The following is a 19,670-nucleotide window of genomic DNA, read 5'->3' on the forward strand; positions in this document are numbered from 1 at the left end:
CAGAAAAATGGCAAATGTAGACCCTATAGACAAAGAGATGAAAGAATATAACATCACAATTGAATGCAGAAAGTTAGCCCAAAACGAATGTAAAAATAGACATGAGTGGGTAGGGAAGATGATTCACTGGGAACTGTGTAGATCAATTGTAAAAACACAGTATTAGAATATGAAATCCTCTGAAACCTGGACATACAAATGGATAAGCTCTCTCAAGCAAGAAGATTGTACATGATAATAGTTTTAAAACATTTTATAAAATAACACCCTGCTAAATCATAGATTTTGTCATCTAGCACATCACAAGGTGAAGTTGAAGAAAACAGAAAAACTAAGCAAACTGCTGTATTACCAATAATTATAGGAGCACTAGGAACAGTTGAAAAAAAAACTGGTGAAAAGACTAAAGGAAGTTAGAATTAAAGGGAGGATGGCACCACTCAAATCATCAAAACAGATGAAATATTCAGAAAAATCCTAGAGTACAGAAACCAACTCACACAGCCAGGTGATACTGACTAACCACAAGTAGGCTGAAATAAAATAACACCTCATAAACACAACTTGAAATATAGAAGGAACATACTTAGACAAAACCAAGAGAACTGACACTACTTTCAGATGTATATAAGAAAAAAAAAAAAAAACTCTAATTTGATGTTCTTTCTGCTCTCTACCTTCCCCTTCAAAAAAAAAACGCATGGAATCAATGATGGTTCTAGAGAATCTGAGAAGATGGAAATTGAAAATTTGCATGAAATCTATTGCTAAGGTTGTTAGACCATTTTACCACTTCAAGAAGTATTTCAATCCTGATGCAATCCTCTACCTATATCACAGTTAGATACGTGTTGAAATGGAATATTGTTGTCACATCTGGGGAAATGTTGCTCAGATCACTCTTTTCTCCCTCAATAGAATACAAAACCGATTTCGATAATCTAATGCAGTTAATCTCTTCTCCGTACAGTTCCTTTCTCACAGAAGAGACATTATTAGCCTCTCTCCACTTCATCAGTTTCACAAATGCTCGACTGGGCTCCTATTTATGGTTCCCTCTGTAAAACAACCACAGCCAAAACTTTTCAAGCAACAATGTGAAGAAATTTCATTTCTTCTTTGGTGTAAACCTAGCAAAGTTTCTTCCCAAGGACTTTTCACTCATGAAATACGATACCATGAGACTGCTGTTTTTTCAACTGAGTACAACATTGTTGTGTTTAATTTAATGTTAATAAATTCTTGTCAAGCTGTCTTCTTAGATGATCGTATTTTGACCATGGCACTTCTGCATTTACCAACCTGTGATTTCCACAAAGTTACTCTGTTGTGCCCAGCAGATGACAGGAATAACTAGAAACGGCCAACTGAGCCTTCTATAATTGTTAAATCGCTGCGGGCAAATGATAAAATGGTAAACAGAAAAACATGGAAATACAATAAACACAAAAAAAAGCTAACACGAACCTACCATAAGTGAAATGAAAGAATATTTTTTTTTGTTTGTTTGTTTATAAGAAAAATTTTGTTTTCTGATGTTTCTTTTTTTTAGTTTTGACCAAAAGTTTTTGAATAAAACTTTTAAGGAAGAAAGATTTTTTGTGTAGCATTTTTTCTCATTGGTTATTTGTTTCTACCATTGAGATCGGTCTAAGCGTTCCTTGCATTGCAATGCACTCGGCCGTTTCTGGTTATTTCCATCATGTGCTGGGCACACCCGAATATCTTCGTGGAAATCGCGGGTTTGTAAATGCAGAAGTACCTTGACCATTTCATCCATCGTTTCCATTCTTTTGAAGGTGTTGTCTAGCGCCAACTAACAATTTACCCTTATCTTTGAATAGCCTTTGAGCCTTGATAAGCAGTGACTAATTTGAAAAAAAAAAAAATTATATCATCCAAACTCTGACTGTAAAAGTATAAAGAGTATGTATGGACATCATGGCTCCTGATAAGATGTTTCTCTCTTCTTGAGAAAGCTGATTAATCACTCAAATTCCAAAGAAAGCTACTGACCATTGTTATCAACGAAAGAAGCAAATAATACTGGAAATCCTGGCAAACTTGTTGCTTTGATTCCAATAATCTTTGAGATGTCACTGGCAATGATTTGTTTGAAAATTCTTAATCAATCAGTAAGACACTTTTTGGTTCAAAACTATTGGAGAAAATTCTACCAACTTAGGCATGAAATATTCTTGGTGTAGTACGCATTATGGTTCCATCTGTGGTTTTAAATAAAATCTATAATTTAATGATTAATTATTTATAAAATAAATGTTTACAAGACAAATTAATCCCTGAATATTTGAAGATCTCAACAAAGATACCATTCGCCTATGCATGGAATATAATTGCTACATCAGGGCTGGTACAAACTACTAGCCTCTCTCTTTGACAAGGTGCAAAAAAATTATTTTTAATCTAACAAATCTGTATAAATAAAACAATGTGCGAAAATATTTAATCTATAAACTCTTCAACTACTGATCGCATAACACCAAAATTAACAGGAAATAGTAATCATACACCAAGGATGCTTTAAAGCGAGTAAAATCTTTGTTTGGATGGATGGATAATGCGTACAAACATATATAAATAAGTTAAAATGCAAAATGTTCGTTTCAACTTGCCGACATATTTTTTCATTTCTTCAAGTCATTTAATATTTTTTTTTTTTTTTTTTTTTTTTTTTTTTTACAAAGGCATCACCACATTATCAAGGCCCAGAGGCCACTCAAGGATAAGGGTTAAAGAGTGTACAGTAGAAGTTGGTCAATATAGTAATCATTAGTAATGAAAATTTGGTAAATTTAATAACTTATATGGAACGGCTCATCAAGAACTTATTTACCTTAGACTTGAACACAACCATATTGTAGTCAGCCGGAAAGCAGGAAAACGGAAGACAATTCCACAGGCGTGCAGTTCTAAGAAAGAAGCTTTGTTCATGGAATCTATGTTTAGGTTTAGGCACAGATAAAGAGTGGGGGAAATTATTGATAGTGTTTACAGCTAGACGAGTGTTTCTTGTGAAAGTTTGGCGAGGGGGGACCATAGATTGAAGCTCAGTTGAACACTTTCCATGAAAATAACGATACATCAGAGACAAACTCGCAACATCTCTTCTGTGAGATAGAGGTTGTAAGGAGGAGAAAAGGACATCTCCTACAAGGCTACGAAGTCTATTTTGAACTCTATCAAGGCAGGACAAGTCCTTTCTAGCAGCTCCTGCCCAGATGTGGCAACAGTATTCCATCCTTGGACGTACCTGGCTCTTATATAGATAGAGAATAGCATCAGCAGTGAGATATCTACTGGATCGATAGAAAGATCCCACCATTTTTCCAGCGGCCTTGGCAACAGATTTGATATACGTGTTCCATTTAAGATCAGGAGTAATGGTCAAGCCCAGAAGCTTGTCAAAACTTGAGGCCTCCTGAAGACGAGAGCCATTCATTTCAATTGATGACAAATGTGGATTAAAATGTTGATGATGTAAAGAGAGAAGCTTGGTTTTAGATGCATTAAAAGTAACCAGCCACTCCTTTCCCCATTGTACTACATGCTCAAGATCAGAGGAGAGAGAATTGGAGAGTACTTGCTCGTTTACTGTCTTAGATGTGGTACCATAAATGGTAGTGTCGTCAGCATAAATGTCTACAAATGATGTAAGGATATGATTTGGAAGATCATTAATGTAGATCAGGAAAAGAGTTGGGCCCAGGATGGATCCCTGAGGGACACCGGCATTAATACTGTGAGCTTCTGATTTTTGCCCCTCAACTACTACTCTTATGAACCTATCAGAAAGAAATGATTTAATAATTGAGAAGACTTTTCCAGCTATACCATAGCTAGCGATCTTATGAAGTAAACCTTTATGCCATACCCTATCAAAGGCTTTAGATATGTCAAGAGCAATTGCCCTAGAAAGATTGCCACCGTCGAGAGATTTGCTAATCCTATGCGATATAACTGTAAGGACATCTGCTGTAGATCTAGCAGAACGGAAACCATATTGAGTGTCACTAAGAAGGTTATTTTTGTTGAGATGTTTGATTACTTCTGTATTTAACACAGATTCTAGCAACTTACTCATGACGCACAGGAGACTTATTGGCCTGTACTGAGAGGGGGATGAGCGATCACCTGAATTCTTAAATACAGGGCATACTGATGAGATTTTCCAGGGAGATGGGAAACTATTCTCCTTAAGACAACGTTTAAACAGTTTTGTAAGTATGGGCGCTAGTTCAGGTTGAAGTTTTTTGAGTACTATAATTGGAATACCATCAGGGCCAGTTGCTTTACTGGAATCAAGGTTTTTGATTAGCTTGGCAACATCACGTACAGATATACGTATATCACATAGCGTGTTTTCTGATACAGGAGGAAATATTGGGGGTTGGCGGTCATGGTCGCAAAGGGTAGAATTAGCTGCAAAGTTCTTGACAAAGAGTTTGGCTTTGTCTGATGCTGACGAGATTACCTCAGGTCCATTGATAATAGTTGGGATGGAGCACACGCTTCTGTTCAGGATTCTGTTTGCTATTTGCCAAAACTGGTGGGAACCAAGCCGCTGCTCAGCTACTTTGGACTTAACAGATTGAGCATACAACTCTCTTGCGTTCCTTATTACTTTCTTACAATGGTTGCTGGCAGTCCTGAAAACGGCTTTAGTTTCCATACATCTATTACGTTTGAAGCAGTGGAAAAAGTGATTTCTGTGCGCAATGGCAGCAGCACATTCTGGAGAGAACCATGGCTGGCTGTTAGGTTTTTGCTGAAACTTTTTAGAGGGTATGAAATGGTCAATACCTACAATTAACCATTCAGTTAGGTCTAATACTATAGAGGACACATCCTTTTTAAACATGGAATGCAGAGGTAGATCAGATATAAATGTACGGAAGCTATCCCAGTCAGCCTTAGTGTATCGATATACTGTACGATGAAGTGGTACGTCTGGGGACTTATTACATTTCATTTTTATCTTAATTGATACAACAGAGTGGTCGGAAGATCCAAGAGGTGACAGAACAGAAACTGAACATAGTTCAGGGCAAGTTGTGAGAAAAAGGTCTAGTAGGCTCGCATACTGGCCGTCATTATCGGGCACACGGGTAGGTTCCTGAACAATCTGAGTGAGGTCATAGGCAATGGAGAAATCATGACAGAACCTCCCCTCATCATCGGTCTTGTTTGAGTGGGTCAACCATTCGACGTTGTGAACATTGAAGTCTCCACATACGTGAATGTTAGCTGAAGGATAAGTAGAAAGGACTTGGTCAATTTTCTCAGATATGCTTTGAAAGATAGTAACTCCGCTGTTGTGGGGGCGATAGAGAGTAAATATAAATGCAGTAGTGTGAGCTAAAGCAACCCGGAAGCACATATAGGGTAAGTTAGGATCTTCCCTGGAGATGTCCCTCCCACATGGAAAGCTATCTTTAATATAGGCACATATTCCATGCCCATGGCGATCTTGGGGGTCAGATTTAGAAGTTAAGTTAGAGTATCCTGTAATTGCAAACTCATCTAGGGAAATAGCCTGTCCAATGCCAGTTTCACTTAAAAATAAAAGGTCTGGTTTAGTCTCCTGTAATTGGGTTTCAACCTCTGGAAGGTTAGAACGTAGACCCCTGATGTTGGAGAAGGAGACATGGTAGTAGGGGTCTACGTTGGAAGTTGGAGAACCGGGTTTAATCGTGTATTTTTTCTTGAAACTTGTCATGATGAAATTTTGGAATTTGTGGACTAGGTCGACAGATTTACTTAGAGCAGGACAGAGAGGGGAAACTAAGAGAGAAAAAGAAACGAAGAATTTTTTTTTTTTTTTTTGTACCACATGATAAGGTAAAGCCGTAACAATTACCCACTAGTATGGCATCGAGAGGCCCCACCAGAAGCTACTGCATGGTCCAGATTCCATTCACCAAATGGCAATACAGCAGCCCCAGTACTTTGCACCTGCTGATAGGACAGCCTCCTTAGTGGTTAATCCAAGGTTCGGGTCCCTGACTATCAGGCGGATAACGTCAGCCCAGACAAAACGTTTACCTCCAGCACCCTTACTAGTGACATGGCTACAAGGATAGACATAGAAACAGAAAATTTCCACCAACTCTGCCAACTGTTCGCGCAAAAATACTGCCAACCTAGAAAACAGCTTTTTCTTCTCCCTTTGTCAGAAAAATCACTCATTTAAAAAATGAGGACTGAGGGACAAATAAGAAGAAGCGAGAGTAACAGGAGCTGCCGATAACGCATCCACAATGCGTTTTCTACTCTCCATTAAAAAAAAAAAAAAAATAAATAAATAAAAAATAACTATTAAGTATTGTACTTAATAAAAGTCCAACGGACCTGTTTAAGGGAAAGTATGGTGATAGATTCCCCTCCCACGAACTAAAAATGAGTACAATTAGGTAATCTATTTTTGCAATCAACTCGGTAGATAAATAAACATTTATGGAGAGAGAAAAAAAAAAAAAAAAAAAAAAAAAAGCTAGCATTTAATACAACAGAAATACATAAATTAAATACTGAAATAAAATGTAGTTATTAATATTTGAATCTTAAAATAAAAAGTGCGAATTAGTAGAGAAAAAAATCACTTATCACAACAACGCATTCCGTCTCCAAACTAGTGAAGAATTTAACTTTTAATAGCGTTCAGAAGATTTTTTTTTTTTTTTTTAAATTAACCGTTAAGAGAAAGCGTGATTTTATTCTGAACTTTAACTAATCACGTTTTAAGCAACTTATGATATAAAACAAAATCGGATGGGGGGGGGGGGGGTTCTTCCGAAGTTAGTTGGTGACGTTATAAGTAATTGCGAGATAAGATGGGAGCCAGAAATTAGGGGTGGGGGACTGAAAATGATAATATAATGGATTGATTATACAATATTTAAGATCAACTTGGTAGATAAACATTTATGGACGAGAAAAAAAAAAAAAAAAAAAAAAAGAAGCTAGCATTTAATACAACAGAAATTTTTTCTTATATTGTTGATAGCTCAAATGGTAGGGAGCATGGCTGAAGCACTAAATGTTTTGGTTTCGATTCTAGCTAATGGCACCCAAGTCATTTTTTTCATTTAATCTTTTGAAATCAATACTGTATATTAGATACAATACAATATTCAATAGAGAATTGGCTTTGTAATAATGAATATAAAATCTGTATGGATTACAATATATTAAAGCACATTTTATGACTAGGCAAGGCCGGGCATCTCTCCTCTCTCCCCTTGTTAGTAAATGAATAAAAATTAAGAACTTGGAGAGTAAAAACTTTCACTAAAATGACTGAGGTTGGCATTGAATTAATCTAAAAAGATTGATATTCTGCAAAACAAAGCAAAACCTTGAAGGACCAACAAAAATGCCATTTCCGACTCAATTGCGTTTAACAATTGCCAATAGAGAAATCTGTATGTATAGCAGTTACATGAGATCTATTTTTGTTTATACATATGCACAATATCTGTTATTTCATGTTGTAATTTTGTCAGCGTATTGATACGCAGGCAATTATGCACTGAAAGTGTGCTGATTTCTGCCTACAGCTGGATGTGTATAAAATATAACAGTTCAAGTCAACACTCCAAGGTAAATAGACTGCCATTTTGTCCAACATGATGACGAGGGATGGGAGTAAATTTAAAATCTGAAACTACATGCATATAATGCAGTTTCTATCAAAAAGCTTACTGGCTTCGCAACTCTTTTTTTCGGTGTTCTTTCAAAGAAAAGTTGATACCTATTTAATTGTAGAGATGTGGTTTTATTTATGAAAGATGGGGATTGTTTCACTTGCTCAATATTCTATATGCCAGATAACAGAACTAGCTCTTCCAAATTATGTTCTTCATCCTGGTGTTCTTAACTAATCATTCCCCAACCAAAAACGCATCCAAAACATTTTAAACTCGTTCGTATTATTTGGATTCTTCGAACTACTAATATCTTCAGTGTAACCTTTGACCTTCTTCAGGTGTATCTTGTCAAACTACGGAATGTTTTTGTCAAACCTGAGAATTTAGACGGAATTTCAAACGGAACCTGTTATTTACTTCATGGGGGTAGCATGCTCTTGTTCCGTCAGCCATGACTGGACGGAGGTACTAACTAATTCACAATATTTTTCAGTCGCCCACACTGAGAATTGACTCACCTTCAGAAGAATATCTTTTACAATTGATGTTTTCCAAGTACTCTAACCACTGCACCATGGGTCCTGGAGTTGGACAGAAACGTTCCCAAGTTCAGCAAAATGCACCTGAAGAGGTTGGAGGATACATCGATTGAAACGTTGTGAAAATCACACTCAAGATAAGAGTAGTCCAAAGAATCCAAATAATATGAATAACCAATTCTCATCTCAGAAATTCAGAAACATAATTTTAAATAAAGTTAGTTGCTTGCAATGAATTATGCCTACCATTCATAAATCATTTATTTTATTTAAAATATGTTTATTTTATTTTTGTAATTTCAGAGTATGTGAAAAAATATGCAACTGAAGAAGCATTGCGAGAGCAGGAACATACCTCATCATCGACCGAGAGTTCCATGTCGGACTTCTCAGAAGACGAGGTGCAGGACATGGAACTTTAACACCGGCTATAAGAATTTGTTCTTTTTTTTTCTGTAGGGTATTTTATTAAATCTTTAACATCTTTGTACATATTTTTGATGGTTGACCATCTGTGGCTCATTTGTTGAAGCCATCCACTGTTGGCGTCTTTTTAACTACTGCTTCTTCCTGCTGTCTACAAAACCCTTCCTCCTCCTCCTTCCATCAGTCATTTCACCCCCTCCTTCTCTCTGAACCCCCACCCCCACCTATTCTAGATCTTTCCCTGTCAGCAACCCTTATCATTATTCCTCCCCTTCCAACTCTTAACCAAAGTATGTCTGTGTTGGTGCAGAAAATTTTAAAAAGAAAGACAAAAAAAATTAAATTTAAAAAAAAAAAAAAAAAGAGAGAATAATAAAATTAAAAGAAAATATTAGAATTTAAAACTAAGAATAACTTTTAAAATATATATATATATGTAAAAAAAAATTTAAAAAAAAGGAAAGAAAAAATGAACATGAACAATTGTTTTTCTTTGTATTCCAAAGTTTTTCCAAGTTTATAAAAAAAAGTTTTTAAAAAAATCTAATAAAAAAAAAGTTTTAAAAATTTTAAAAAATAACAAAAAAATACAGAAAATTATTTAATATATAAATAAGGGAGAAAAAAAATGATAAAAAAAAAAAACAAAGAAAAATTTCCCAAATTAAGTTAGTTGGGGGCTTTTATTGGTTCATGTCTCAATGTGATGACTGTGGCTATTAGCAAAAACATGCATACACACATTTACACAGCATCATTGATTAAAAATTAAAACAAAATAAATAAGATAAGTATGTGTATGTTTTGTGTATGGAGATTTGTATGCATAGCACAGTGCACCGTAACCATCCTGTCATATCTTTGGCACATATGTTTTTTGCAGACTCCTGCACCACAAGCATATTGTTTGTGAGTGAATTCACACACACACACACACACACACACAAACGTGATTAAAAGCAAGTTCCATACTTCTTTGCTGGCATTCTTTGTTGTCTACTCTGATATATATGAATGCTCTGGCATAGTCATTTCTGATTAATCTTTACCAGTTTTAAAATATGCAAACGAACTTTGCTAGTTTTCAGAATAACAGAATATTTTAAAACTGGTAAACATTAACCAGAACTGACTTTATCAGAACATTTTTTTTTTTTATATCAGATCAGCTGATGAATAATGTCAACAAAAAAAGGACAGAACTTGATTTTAACCATAAAACTTTTTTCACCTTACCCATCCTGTCCAGTGATTTTTTTTTTTATTATTATTATAACTATCATCGTTGTATACGCCATTTTATATTGAGCCATTGTTATAATAATTGTGGCAAAATCTTATTGTTAATAGCTATGGTTGGCCTACTTATTGGGCCGTTATGAATAAGCTTAATATAACTACTACTATGAATAAATAGATAAATTATCAGGTAGCTTTACTTGTGAGAATAAAATTAAACGTTGCATAGGGGAGATAACCCCGCTGCAATCAATGCACAAGGGAGATAATCTAAACGCATTGTCATCTGACCAGACTCCATCTTTTTTGCTTCATTTTATGCGACGTAAAAAAGGGGCAGATTAACAAAGCTGAAATTGTCACTGAAGTGGCCGTATTTGATGGTTGTTTGATTTTACTCCTATCTCAAATGCTGTTTGAGAGCAAATGCACCTTCTGCAAGACGGGGGAAAGTTGATTCCTATCGACAAACGTTGATAATTTTCTAGCTTAAGGGAGATAATGCCAAATTTGCTATTGATGTTGAGAAATTACTTCCAAACAATGTGTTTGTACTTAAATCATGTTTTTATATATATATATATAAAAAAATTATCTTGCCTAAAACAATATTTAACAAATATTAGCTAATACTTGTTATTATTGCAAATTCAACATGGCGACCAGTCTTCGTCACAAAATTAGCTAAGGGCAGATAACTCGAATTGGAAAGATCTTTTGGCGAAATTCAATAATAAATCCATGATTTACACCAATAAACTAGAAAAGATATATTTCCAAACCGCAAGTAATTAGCTATCTACCTCGGTGTAATTGTGTGAATAAAATCATCTGGCATGTTGAATATTAGTTTTTTTTTTGTTTTGTTTTGTTTGTTTTTATCATAGTAATCACTAATGTTAACTAATATTTACGTATTGTTTTTACTCAATAAAATGGCACAAATGATTTTAGTACAAAATAAGTTGTTTTTTAAGTGGTGCACAACATCAATAACAAGTCTACAATTTATACTTATAAACTATGAAATTATCAAGACATCAGTCTTGTATAACTGTGTGGTTTCACAGATTTCTTTAGGATGAGTTAACAGATTAGCGTCGCCATTCTTCTGCCAGTTTCATCTTCAGTAGATGTTTGATGTTTTCTCTTTCTTTTACAAGGGCTTTCTGATTTTCTTTTATCCTTTAATGAAATATAATAAGATAAAAAGTTTATAAACTTGTAAAATTTGGTTGTAGAATCAACCAAATCTTTTTCATCAAATAAAAATTGTAGATTTCTTTGTACATGCTGCATAAGGCTTGACTACAGCCAAGGCTTATTTAATAAAAAAGAAAAAGTTTATTTTTTTTATTTAAATTTTGGTTTTAAGCTATAAATTTGGCTAAATTATCTTTTAGTTTTCCTCACTATTTTTTTTTTATTTTACATTTTTAAAAATTTTGGTTTAAACAAAAAATTTACCTGAATTAATTTTAGTTCAGTTTTTTTTTTTTTTCTAAATTGCCTGAATTAGTTTTAGTTTTCATCACCACTTTTTTAATCAAATGTTTCGGCATCATGATTTTATTATTTTTATCTTAATTTTCTTCACTTTCATATTGGTTATTCTTATTTTTCTGTAAACTACAACCAAATCACCTCAACTTTCAAAGTTCAAAAGAAAAAAGAAAAACAACAAAAGGGGTAAATTTAAGTTCAGTTGGTATTAATTACGCATTTAATGCATGTGAAATAAAAAGTCTAATTTAATAAATATTTTGAAACTCTGAATCGATTTAAAGACCTTAACCTCCTGTGCTTTAATTTTTTAAGGGTGGACATCATGGCTCCTGATAAGATGTGAATTCTCTATTAGTACCGGATAGCTTGAATGCTGGCGTTTAGTCTTTGTATAAGTCTTTCACACTCACTGGCCACTTCTAAAAGTCATAATTCCAATCATATATTCATATATCCCTCTCCCTCCGTTTCGGTTATGTTTTGTTTTTTTGTTTTTTTTGTTATCTTTTTGTCTGCATGTGTGTATGAATATTTTATTATTGCATATTATACCATTATTACACTTTATTTAAGCCATACAGCTGTCCTTTATTGATTTCATACACACACACACATATATGTATATAGTAATTATTACTATTACCAACATAAATTCTTTTAAAGGAAATACAATTGAGAAATTAGTCAAAAACAATTTATTTTACTTTACCTTCCCATTTGTGACGTATTTGCGTTAAAAATAGATAAAAATTTCACAGAAGTTATAATCCTTTTAAGTTAGCATAAATATCCATTCTAAGCAAAGTAGCCATCTTTTTTAGCAACTTGTTTACATTGTTTACATGTTCAGAAGGGATATTTATACTAACGTTTAGGTATATAACATATATATATATATAATGCAAATACATCACTTATGAATTGGTAAATGATATTAAATTGTTTTGGACCAATTTCTCAACTGTGTTTCCTGTATATGTCAGTGATAGCAATGATTACCAAGAAAAAGGTTTGGATAAAATCTGACAAATATAGATGAAAAGTAAAATGATGATACATCAAAACAAAATAATCAAATCAACATATACTTGCAGGACTCCATGGAAATTCCATGGCGATTCCTTTCTGTATCTGTAGCTTGCATAATTTACTGTTAATAAAAATATTTCCCTCGAAATAATAAATGTCTATCTGGTTTATTAATAGTATGAAAAAAATGTCTGCCTTCTTCAGTAAAAACAAAAATAATAATTGTGAGTGAAATATGCTTTAAATGACTAGAACGAATACTTTTTTTTTTAATCCAATTATTTCTTTAAAATTGTTACTTATTTTTTTTTCTTGTCATACAAATAATTGTGAACTAAATTTTTTCTTTTAAATAAAACAGTTTTAACTTTTTTACTTATTTTTTTTATTGTTACAATTTGTCATTTCAAAATAAATAGTCTCTTCCTTATTGTTCAAATAATTGTCAGCTGAATATTCTTTAAATAAAACGAATGTCACTTATGTAAGTTTATGCATTAAAAACCATAATAATTCGATGTGTTAAAATTACATTATCGAAATGATCCTGTCTTTTAAAATAGGGGTGTAGTGGTAATGTATGTCATGACATGAAATTGTCTTCGTGTATTATTACATGGATGGTGGGAGTTTAATATTTTGTATTTATAAATAAAATAAAAACTTCCTCAGAAATGAGTGGAAGATTTTTTTCTTTTTTTTATATATATATATATATATATATATATATGTGTGTGTGTGTGTATATATATATATATGTGTGTGTGTGTATATATATAAGAGCAAATAGAAAACGTTAAAAAAACACTTTGAAAAAGAGTTAAAAACATTTGATTTGGAAAGGAAACACTAAATAAGTGGATAGTCCTTAATCCGCGGAGTTTTGAAGAAATACTTTCCTTCTCATCAGAGGGTAGGATTTAGCAAAATGCGCGATCGGATTTTGCTTGCAAAAGTATTTGAAACTGCAAGTAAGTCAAAGATCTTACTTGATAACAAAAAGTGAAGCAGAGGGAATAGGGTGAAGAAAAAGTGATTTCATGTGAATGGATAGTCTGGTGAAGGGTAAAGTATCCAATGATGGTAAAATCCAAAGATGCAGAATCCAAGAAATTTAGTTAAATTTCCATTCACACAAGTAAAATCCAAGGGAATCGCGTGATTGGAAGATGGTCCAAAATAATCCAAAAGACCGAAATCCGTGGAATAATTCACAAATAGTTACAAGGAAAAGGGGAAAGAATTCCAATAATATTAGTAAAAGAAAAATAAGATATGCGTTAGACTCGGCTGCCGAGACAAGGCGTAATTATTTATTTTATATATATATATATATATATATATATATATATATATGTATATTACTCAAATGACAAAAGACTATATTCCAAATTTCATGATGTTAACCATAATCTTACAATTTATTTCTTTAATTATGTTGAGATTTACAATTCTTGACACTGTTTCATAACACAAAAGGATTAATTTAATTATATCAATAAATGAATCTATTTTGTCCTTAACTCATCAAAAGTAATAGCAACTATCAATCCAGCAAAAGGAAACAAAATGCATTTGGGCATGACTACAAAATCCGAAAATTGGAAGAGAAGTTAGAATTATCTCTTATTTTATCTTTTATTACGCTATTTTGAATTTACAAGTAAAATGGCATAAGATAAAATAAAAGGTAATTGCAACTTCTCTTCCAATTTATGGATTTTGTAATCATGCCAAATACCTTTTAGTAGATTGATAGTTGCTATTTTTTTTAAGGGCAAAATAGATTCATTGATTGATATAATAATTAAATGAACGATTTTACGCTATGAAACGGTTACTGTCAGGAATTGTAAATGTCAACATAATAAAAGGAATAAATTGTAAGATATTCAACATTATGAAATTTGGAATATAGACTTCTGTCATTTATTTGTTATATGCTCTGTAATTACATTGAGTTTCATAAGTTAAGGATTAGTATATAAAAAATGAAATATAATTGAAAAAATCAGAAATGTGTGTGTGTGTGTGTGTGTAATTGAAAAAATCCATGAGATAAAAGGGGGGCAAGGAAGAAAATATAAAGGAAAGAAAGAACCTTTTTGTCCTTTTCCTCACTTTTCTATTTCATGTCTGTCTCAAATTGTTAATCTTTAAAAACAGCATCATTTCTGAAGAAGTCTTTTTAACAATAAAGATGAAATATATCCAAATGTCATGATTTAATTGTATTGTTTTGGCATACCTGCTTTTTCCATTTCATTTCTACACGCACACATACACATTACGCACATTACACATTACGCACACATACACATTACACACATATACACATAACACACACACATATATACACATTACACACACACACACACACACACATATGCATATTATATGGACATAGTAGTATAAAATATATGATGCTTGTCCAGAGTTCATCATGAAAACAAAAAAAAATCTGTATGATGGATTTTCCTAAGACAGAAAGAAAGCATTGTACAACAAAAATCACGTAAATCGGTCAAGTAGTCTTCTTTTTAAATAAAAATTTTATGGCTAAAGGATAAGAAACAATCTTAAAATGTCATCTTGAAAACAGATTCATGGAACAAGGGAGATAATGCCAAATAATTCAAACTTGCAAGATTTTAAAAAGCCGTTCTTAGCATTGGGTGGTAGGCATTAGAAAAACTCAAATTTGCTAAAAAAAAAAAAAAAAAAGTTTTTTTTTTTTTTTTTTAATAAAAATAAAACTACTGATCAATTTATATGATTTTTGATGTATGATATTTTCTTTGCATCACGAGTAGGTATATCATACATATTTTTCTTTATTTTAAATAATAGGAGGAAAATTCTGGACAAATGCCAAATATACTTATGGCAAGTAAGCCATACTTGATTGTCATAAGTACATTTTATACTACTACTAAGGTCTATTCACATATTGAGTACTGTTGGAGTAAATACTGAAAAATGTATATACATGATATATTATAAGTGTATATACATGAAATAGTAATTCAGCTCTCTCTCTCTCTCTCTCTCATATATATATATATATATATATATATATATATATATATAAACAACAGTTGTAAATTAGCAAAGTCATTTCAAGTTTTATCGGCAGTTTTGTCAGCATGGAAAACCTCTTGCTGGACTTTTTTTTTCTTTTTTTTTTTTTTAAATATTAAATAAAGTGTATTTTGTACCAGAGTTTTTTCCTCCAACGGTTGGTAACACTTTATGAAATTCAGTTACCTTTGGACCATAATACATCAATATTACGTATACTCTCATTTATTTTTACCAAATATTTTGTCTTATGGTCTGGAAAATATCGAATTGGTACATAAAAGTAACCCGCCCAGATTTCATTTCCTTCCAAACACAACCTGATGAAAAAAAATTTTTTTAAATGCAAAAGAAAATAACAATCCTGCTTTGTTCATTGTATTCGGTTCTAGGCATTATTCTGTCAATCTTGCACATATTTCTTCGTTAAAGAAATGTTTATTTAGATTTCTTAACTTTGAGTTGAACCATTTTTCTTTTGTGTTTTCTCTTTTCTGTCTTTCCTTGGTGTTTTCTTTTCTGACTTAGTACGTTTTAGTACTTTTTCTTTTTTCCTTTTCTCTCTTTCCTCTTTATTTCCTCTTTCTTTTCCCTCTTTATTTCCTTTCTCTTTTTTTCTTTCTCTTTTTCTCTTTCTCTTTTTCTTTCTCTTTTTCTTTCTCTCCTTTTCTCTCTCTCCTTTTCTCTCTCTCCTTTTCTCTCTTTCTTTCTCTTTCTTTCTGTTTCTTTCTTTGTTTCTTTCTGTTTCTTTCTTTGTTTCTTTCTTTCTCTTTTTCTCTTTTCTCTTTCTTTCTCTTTTTCTCTTTTCTCTTTCTTTCTCTTCTCTTTTCTCTTTCTTTTTTTCCCTTTTCTCTTTCTTTTTTTCCCTTTTCTCTTTCTTTTTTTCCCTTTTCTCTTTCTTTTTTTCCCTTTTCTCTTTTTTCTCTTTTTTCTCTTTTCTTTTTTCTCTCTTTTCTCTTTTTTCTCTTTTCTCTTTCTTTCGCTTTTCTCTTTCTTTCGCTTTTTTTCTCTCCTTTTTATCTCTTTATCTTTCAATCTTTTTCTTTCTTTCTCTTTCTTTTTTCTTTTATCTTTTTCTTTCTTTCTCTTTCTTTTCTTATTGCTTTCTCTCTTTCTCATCTCTCTTTTCTTTTTTCCGTTTATTTTTTAATTTAGGTACTTTTTAGTATTTTTTTTATTTACTTTTATTTTTTCATTTCCGACTGAATACTTTTTAGTACTTTCTTTTTCTTCCTTTATACATTTTTAAAAACTTATCTTTGATTAAGGCTTTCAAAAGAAAACAAGAAAAATAAAACTCTGCCACATTTAGTGTGGGTGTCATTTTCCTTTACAAACAATTATGCTGCTTTATTCATCTGTCTATAGATACCAATTGTCTCTCAATGAGAAAGGCTTCCATGACAGCCCCCCCCCCCCCCGGAGACTTGCTTTCTACCTACTCCTACACCGTTTCCTACTTTACTTTTGTGTTTGAGAAATATCTGCATCCTCTTTACTCTCTTTCTTTTCTGTCTTGCGCTCTTTTTACCCTACTTGCTCTCTCTCTCTCTCTCTCTCTCTCTCTCTCTCTCTGCCACCTCTAGTCTTCTCTATTTTTTCTCTCTCTCTCCTTTTCTTTTTTTGTCTCTCCCGGTTTCTTTTTTTCTGTGTCTGACCCCTTAATCGTGTCTGACCCCTCCTTTCTCCCTCTTCCTCTCTCTCTCTCTCTCTCTCTCTTTCTGGCCCTCTTCCTCTCCCTTCTCTCTTTCTGGCCCTCTTCCTGGCCCTCTTCCTGGCCCTCTTCCTCTCCCTTCTCTCTTTCTGGCCCTCTTCCTCTCCCTTCTCTCTTTCTGGCCCTCTTCCTGGCCCTCTTCCTCTCCCTTCTCTCTTTCTGGCCCTCTTCCTCTCCCTTCTCTCTTTCTTCCTCTCCCTTCTCTCTTTCTTCCTCTCCCTTCTCTCTTTCTTCCTCTCCCTTCTCTCTTTCTTCCTCTCCCTTCTCTCTTTCTTCCTCTCCCTTCTCTCTTTCTTCCTCTCCCTTCTCTCTTTCTTCCTCTCCCTTCTCTCTTTCTTCCTCTCCCTTCTCTCTTTTTCTGGCCCTCTTCCTCTCCCTTCTCTCTTTTTCTGGCCCTCTTCCTCTCCCTTCTCTCTTTTTCTGGCCCTCTCTCTTTCTCCCTCTTTGACTGTCTTTCTCCCTCACTCTCTCTTTCTCTCTGACCCTTTTCCTCTCCCCTCTTACTCTCTCTCTCTCTCTCTCTCTCCGAGTGTTTCTCCCTCTTTCTTTCTCTCTGACCCTCTCTCTGTCTTTCTTCCTCCCTCCTCTCTCTTTCTCTTTGCCTATCTTTCTTCCACTCTTTCTGTATGAACCGCTTTCTATCTCTACCTCTTTCTATCTTTGTATCCCTTGTCCCTCTTTCTTCCTTTCTCTCATTGTATGAAGTGGTGCTGCCTTAAACTCTGCAGTATATTATGGGCTGTAACTGCTGCTCCTGCTGCTGTTTCCGTTCCTATTCTTCCACCTCTTACATCAAATTTTTAGCACCAGGTTATCTCCCTTTAGTTGATACCAGTGTGAATGTTTGTACACTTGCAATCAAAAATGAAAACATGCAATGTATTAACTGCTAGATTAGAAATCAAATATTTCTACCATTTATATGCACTTGTTGTCTTACACACATAGTTTTCAGATGTCAGCCTCAAAACTCCTCCACTTTTAACCCAAACTCTGCTAGGTGCTTTGGTATGACAGGGATGCCTGCAGAAATGACTTTGTTTTTTGTTTAAGAGCAGAAAAGTACCATAATACCTGGCTCTTGTATTTAAAATTTGATTCAAGCTAGAAATTACTTTCTAATCAACAATTTTAAGGCATCGAAATTTCTTTTAATAAGTGTTGCGATAGTAATTCAACCATTTTTTAAAAAATCTTTTACTCATAGATTAAAAATGGTTGACTAGTGGATCACTTATAAATCTGAAAGCTATTTCAAAACCTTAAAAGTATCGGGGGGTGGGGAATCATTTTTTGCTTTAAAGTTTAGATGCGAAAGCCAATATTGTTTTGTGCTTTAGGACAGAAGGAAAAATATTGTGCATGTACCACTGTTATATAAAAGAACTATCAATATATTATATATCTATATTATATATTACATGCATTTTATCAAAATATATATTTGCCATAATTCCAAAACGCCAGCCACACAGTTATAGTAGTCGTTTCGTAGTTCTTCTCATCTATGTCATTTCACCTAAACATTGTGGATCAGACGTCCAAACGAGTCTTAATCCCTCTGTATTGTTGTGTTGGGGGGGGGGGATAAGGATACCTATAAATATTCAACAAAAATTAAAGTTATAACTCTTTGTAAAAAAAAAAAAAAAAAAATCAAACATAAAAAAATAAATAAAATGACAGAAAAAACAATTTAAAAAGAGGAAAAAGAATTGTCTACATAGAAAAATTCTAAAGAAAATATAAATATTAAAAAATATATGAAACAAAAAAAAGAAAAAGATTTTTAAACAAGACCACACTGAAAAATGTTTGAAAAGTAAAATAATTAACAAAAAAAAAAAAAATCATAAAATAAAAAAAAAAAATTTAAAAAGTTTTTAAAAATTTGGGGAAAAAAAATTAATAAATAAATAAAAAAAAGAAAGAAAATACATCCCTGTTGGTGTGTATGCGTGTATGCGTATGTATGCATGTCTGTGTGTTGTTGTTGTTGTTGTTGTTGGAGATCGATTGTGTTACCATCTTGTGAACATCTGGCCTCTTTGACCAAGGAAGCAGCCTCCTTTTCCCCCTCCTCCTCCGTTCAACCTGCATTCTCACGTTGGCTCACTTTATATGTGTACCTGCCCCCCTCCCCCTCTTGGCCACTGCTGGCAGACTGATCAACTGGACTTCTTTGCTGCAACAACACAACTGTTAATGTAATGCATAGACTGATATGTAATAATAAAAGTTTCATTTTTTCCTTATTTAATTGCATTTGTTCTTGGATTTTAATTATTCAATTTCTTAACCTTTTTTTTTTTTTTTTTTTTTTTTTTTCTTTTCTTTTTAAGTTATTTCCTTATTTGAAACGATTTTGGTTGGATGATCTTCCGGACACCTACTCAGTGATAGAGGTGATAGAAATCAGGGCTTTTATCAAGACACCATCTCTAGGTTTACCAAAGCTAAAGAGCGCTT

General features: G+C 33.1%; 1 protein-coding gene across 1 annotated transcript in view; it reads left to right on the forward strand.

Annotated features, from left to right (window-relative positions):
• The window catches only part of LOC145243996 (ubiquitin-conjugating enzyme E2 H), a 266,143-nt gene extending 246,687 nt beyond the window's left edge, over window positions 1-19,456 (forward strand). Inside the window, exon 7 of the mRNA XM_080107143.1 lies at window positions 8,510-19,456. Within this exon, the coding sequence (XP_079963269.1) occupies window positions 8,510-8,628 (119 nt within the window). The 3' untranslated portion in view covers window positions 8,629-19,456. The remainder of the gene's footprint in view (window positions 1-8,509) is intronic.
• Window positions 19,457-19,670: the final 214 nt, after the last annotated feature.

Source organism: Euprymna scolopes, chromosome 22 (assembly GCF_053919585.1).
Source record: "Euprymna scolopes isolate OS-2025 chromosome 22, ASM5391958v1, whole genome shotgun sequence".
Classification (NCBI taxonomy): domain Eukaryota; kingdom Metazoa; phylum Mollusca; class Cephalopoda; order Sepiida; family Sepiolidae; genus Euprymna; species Euprymna scolopes.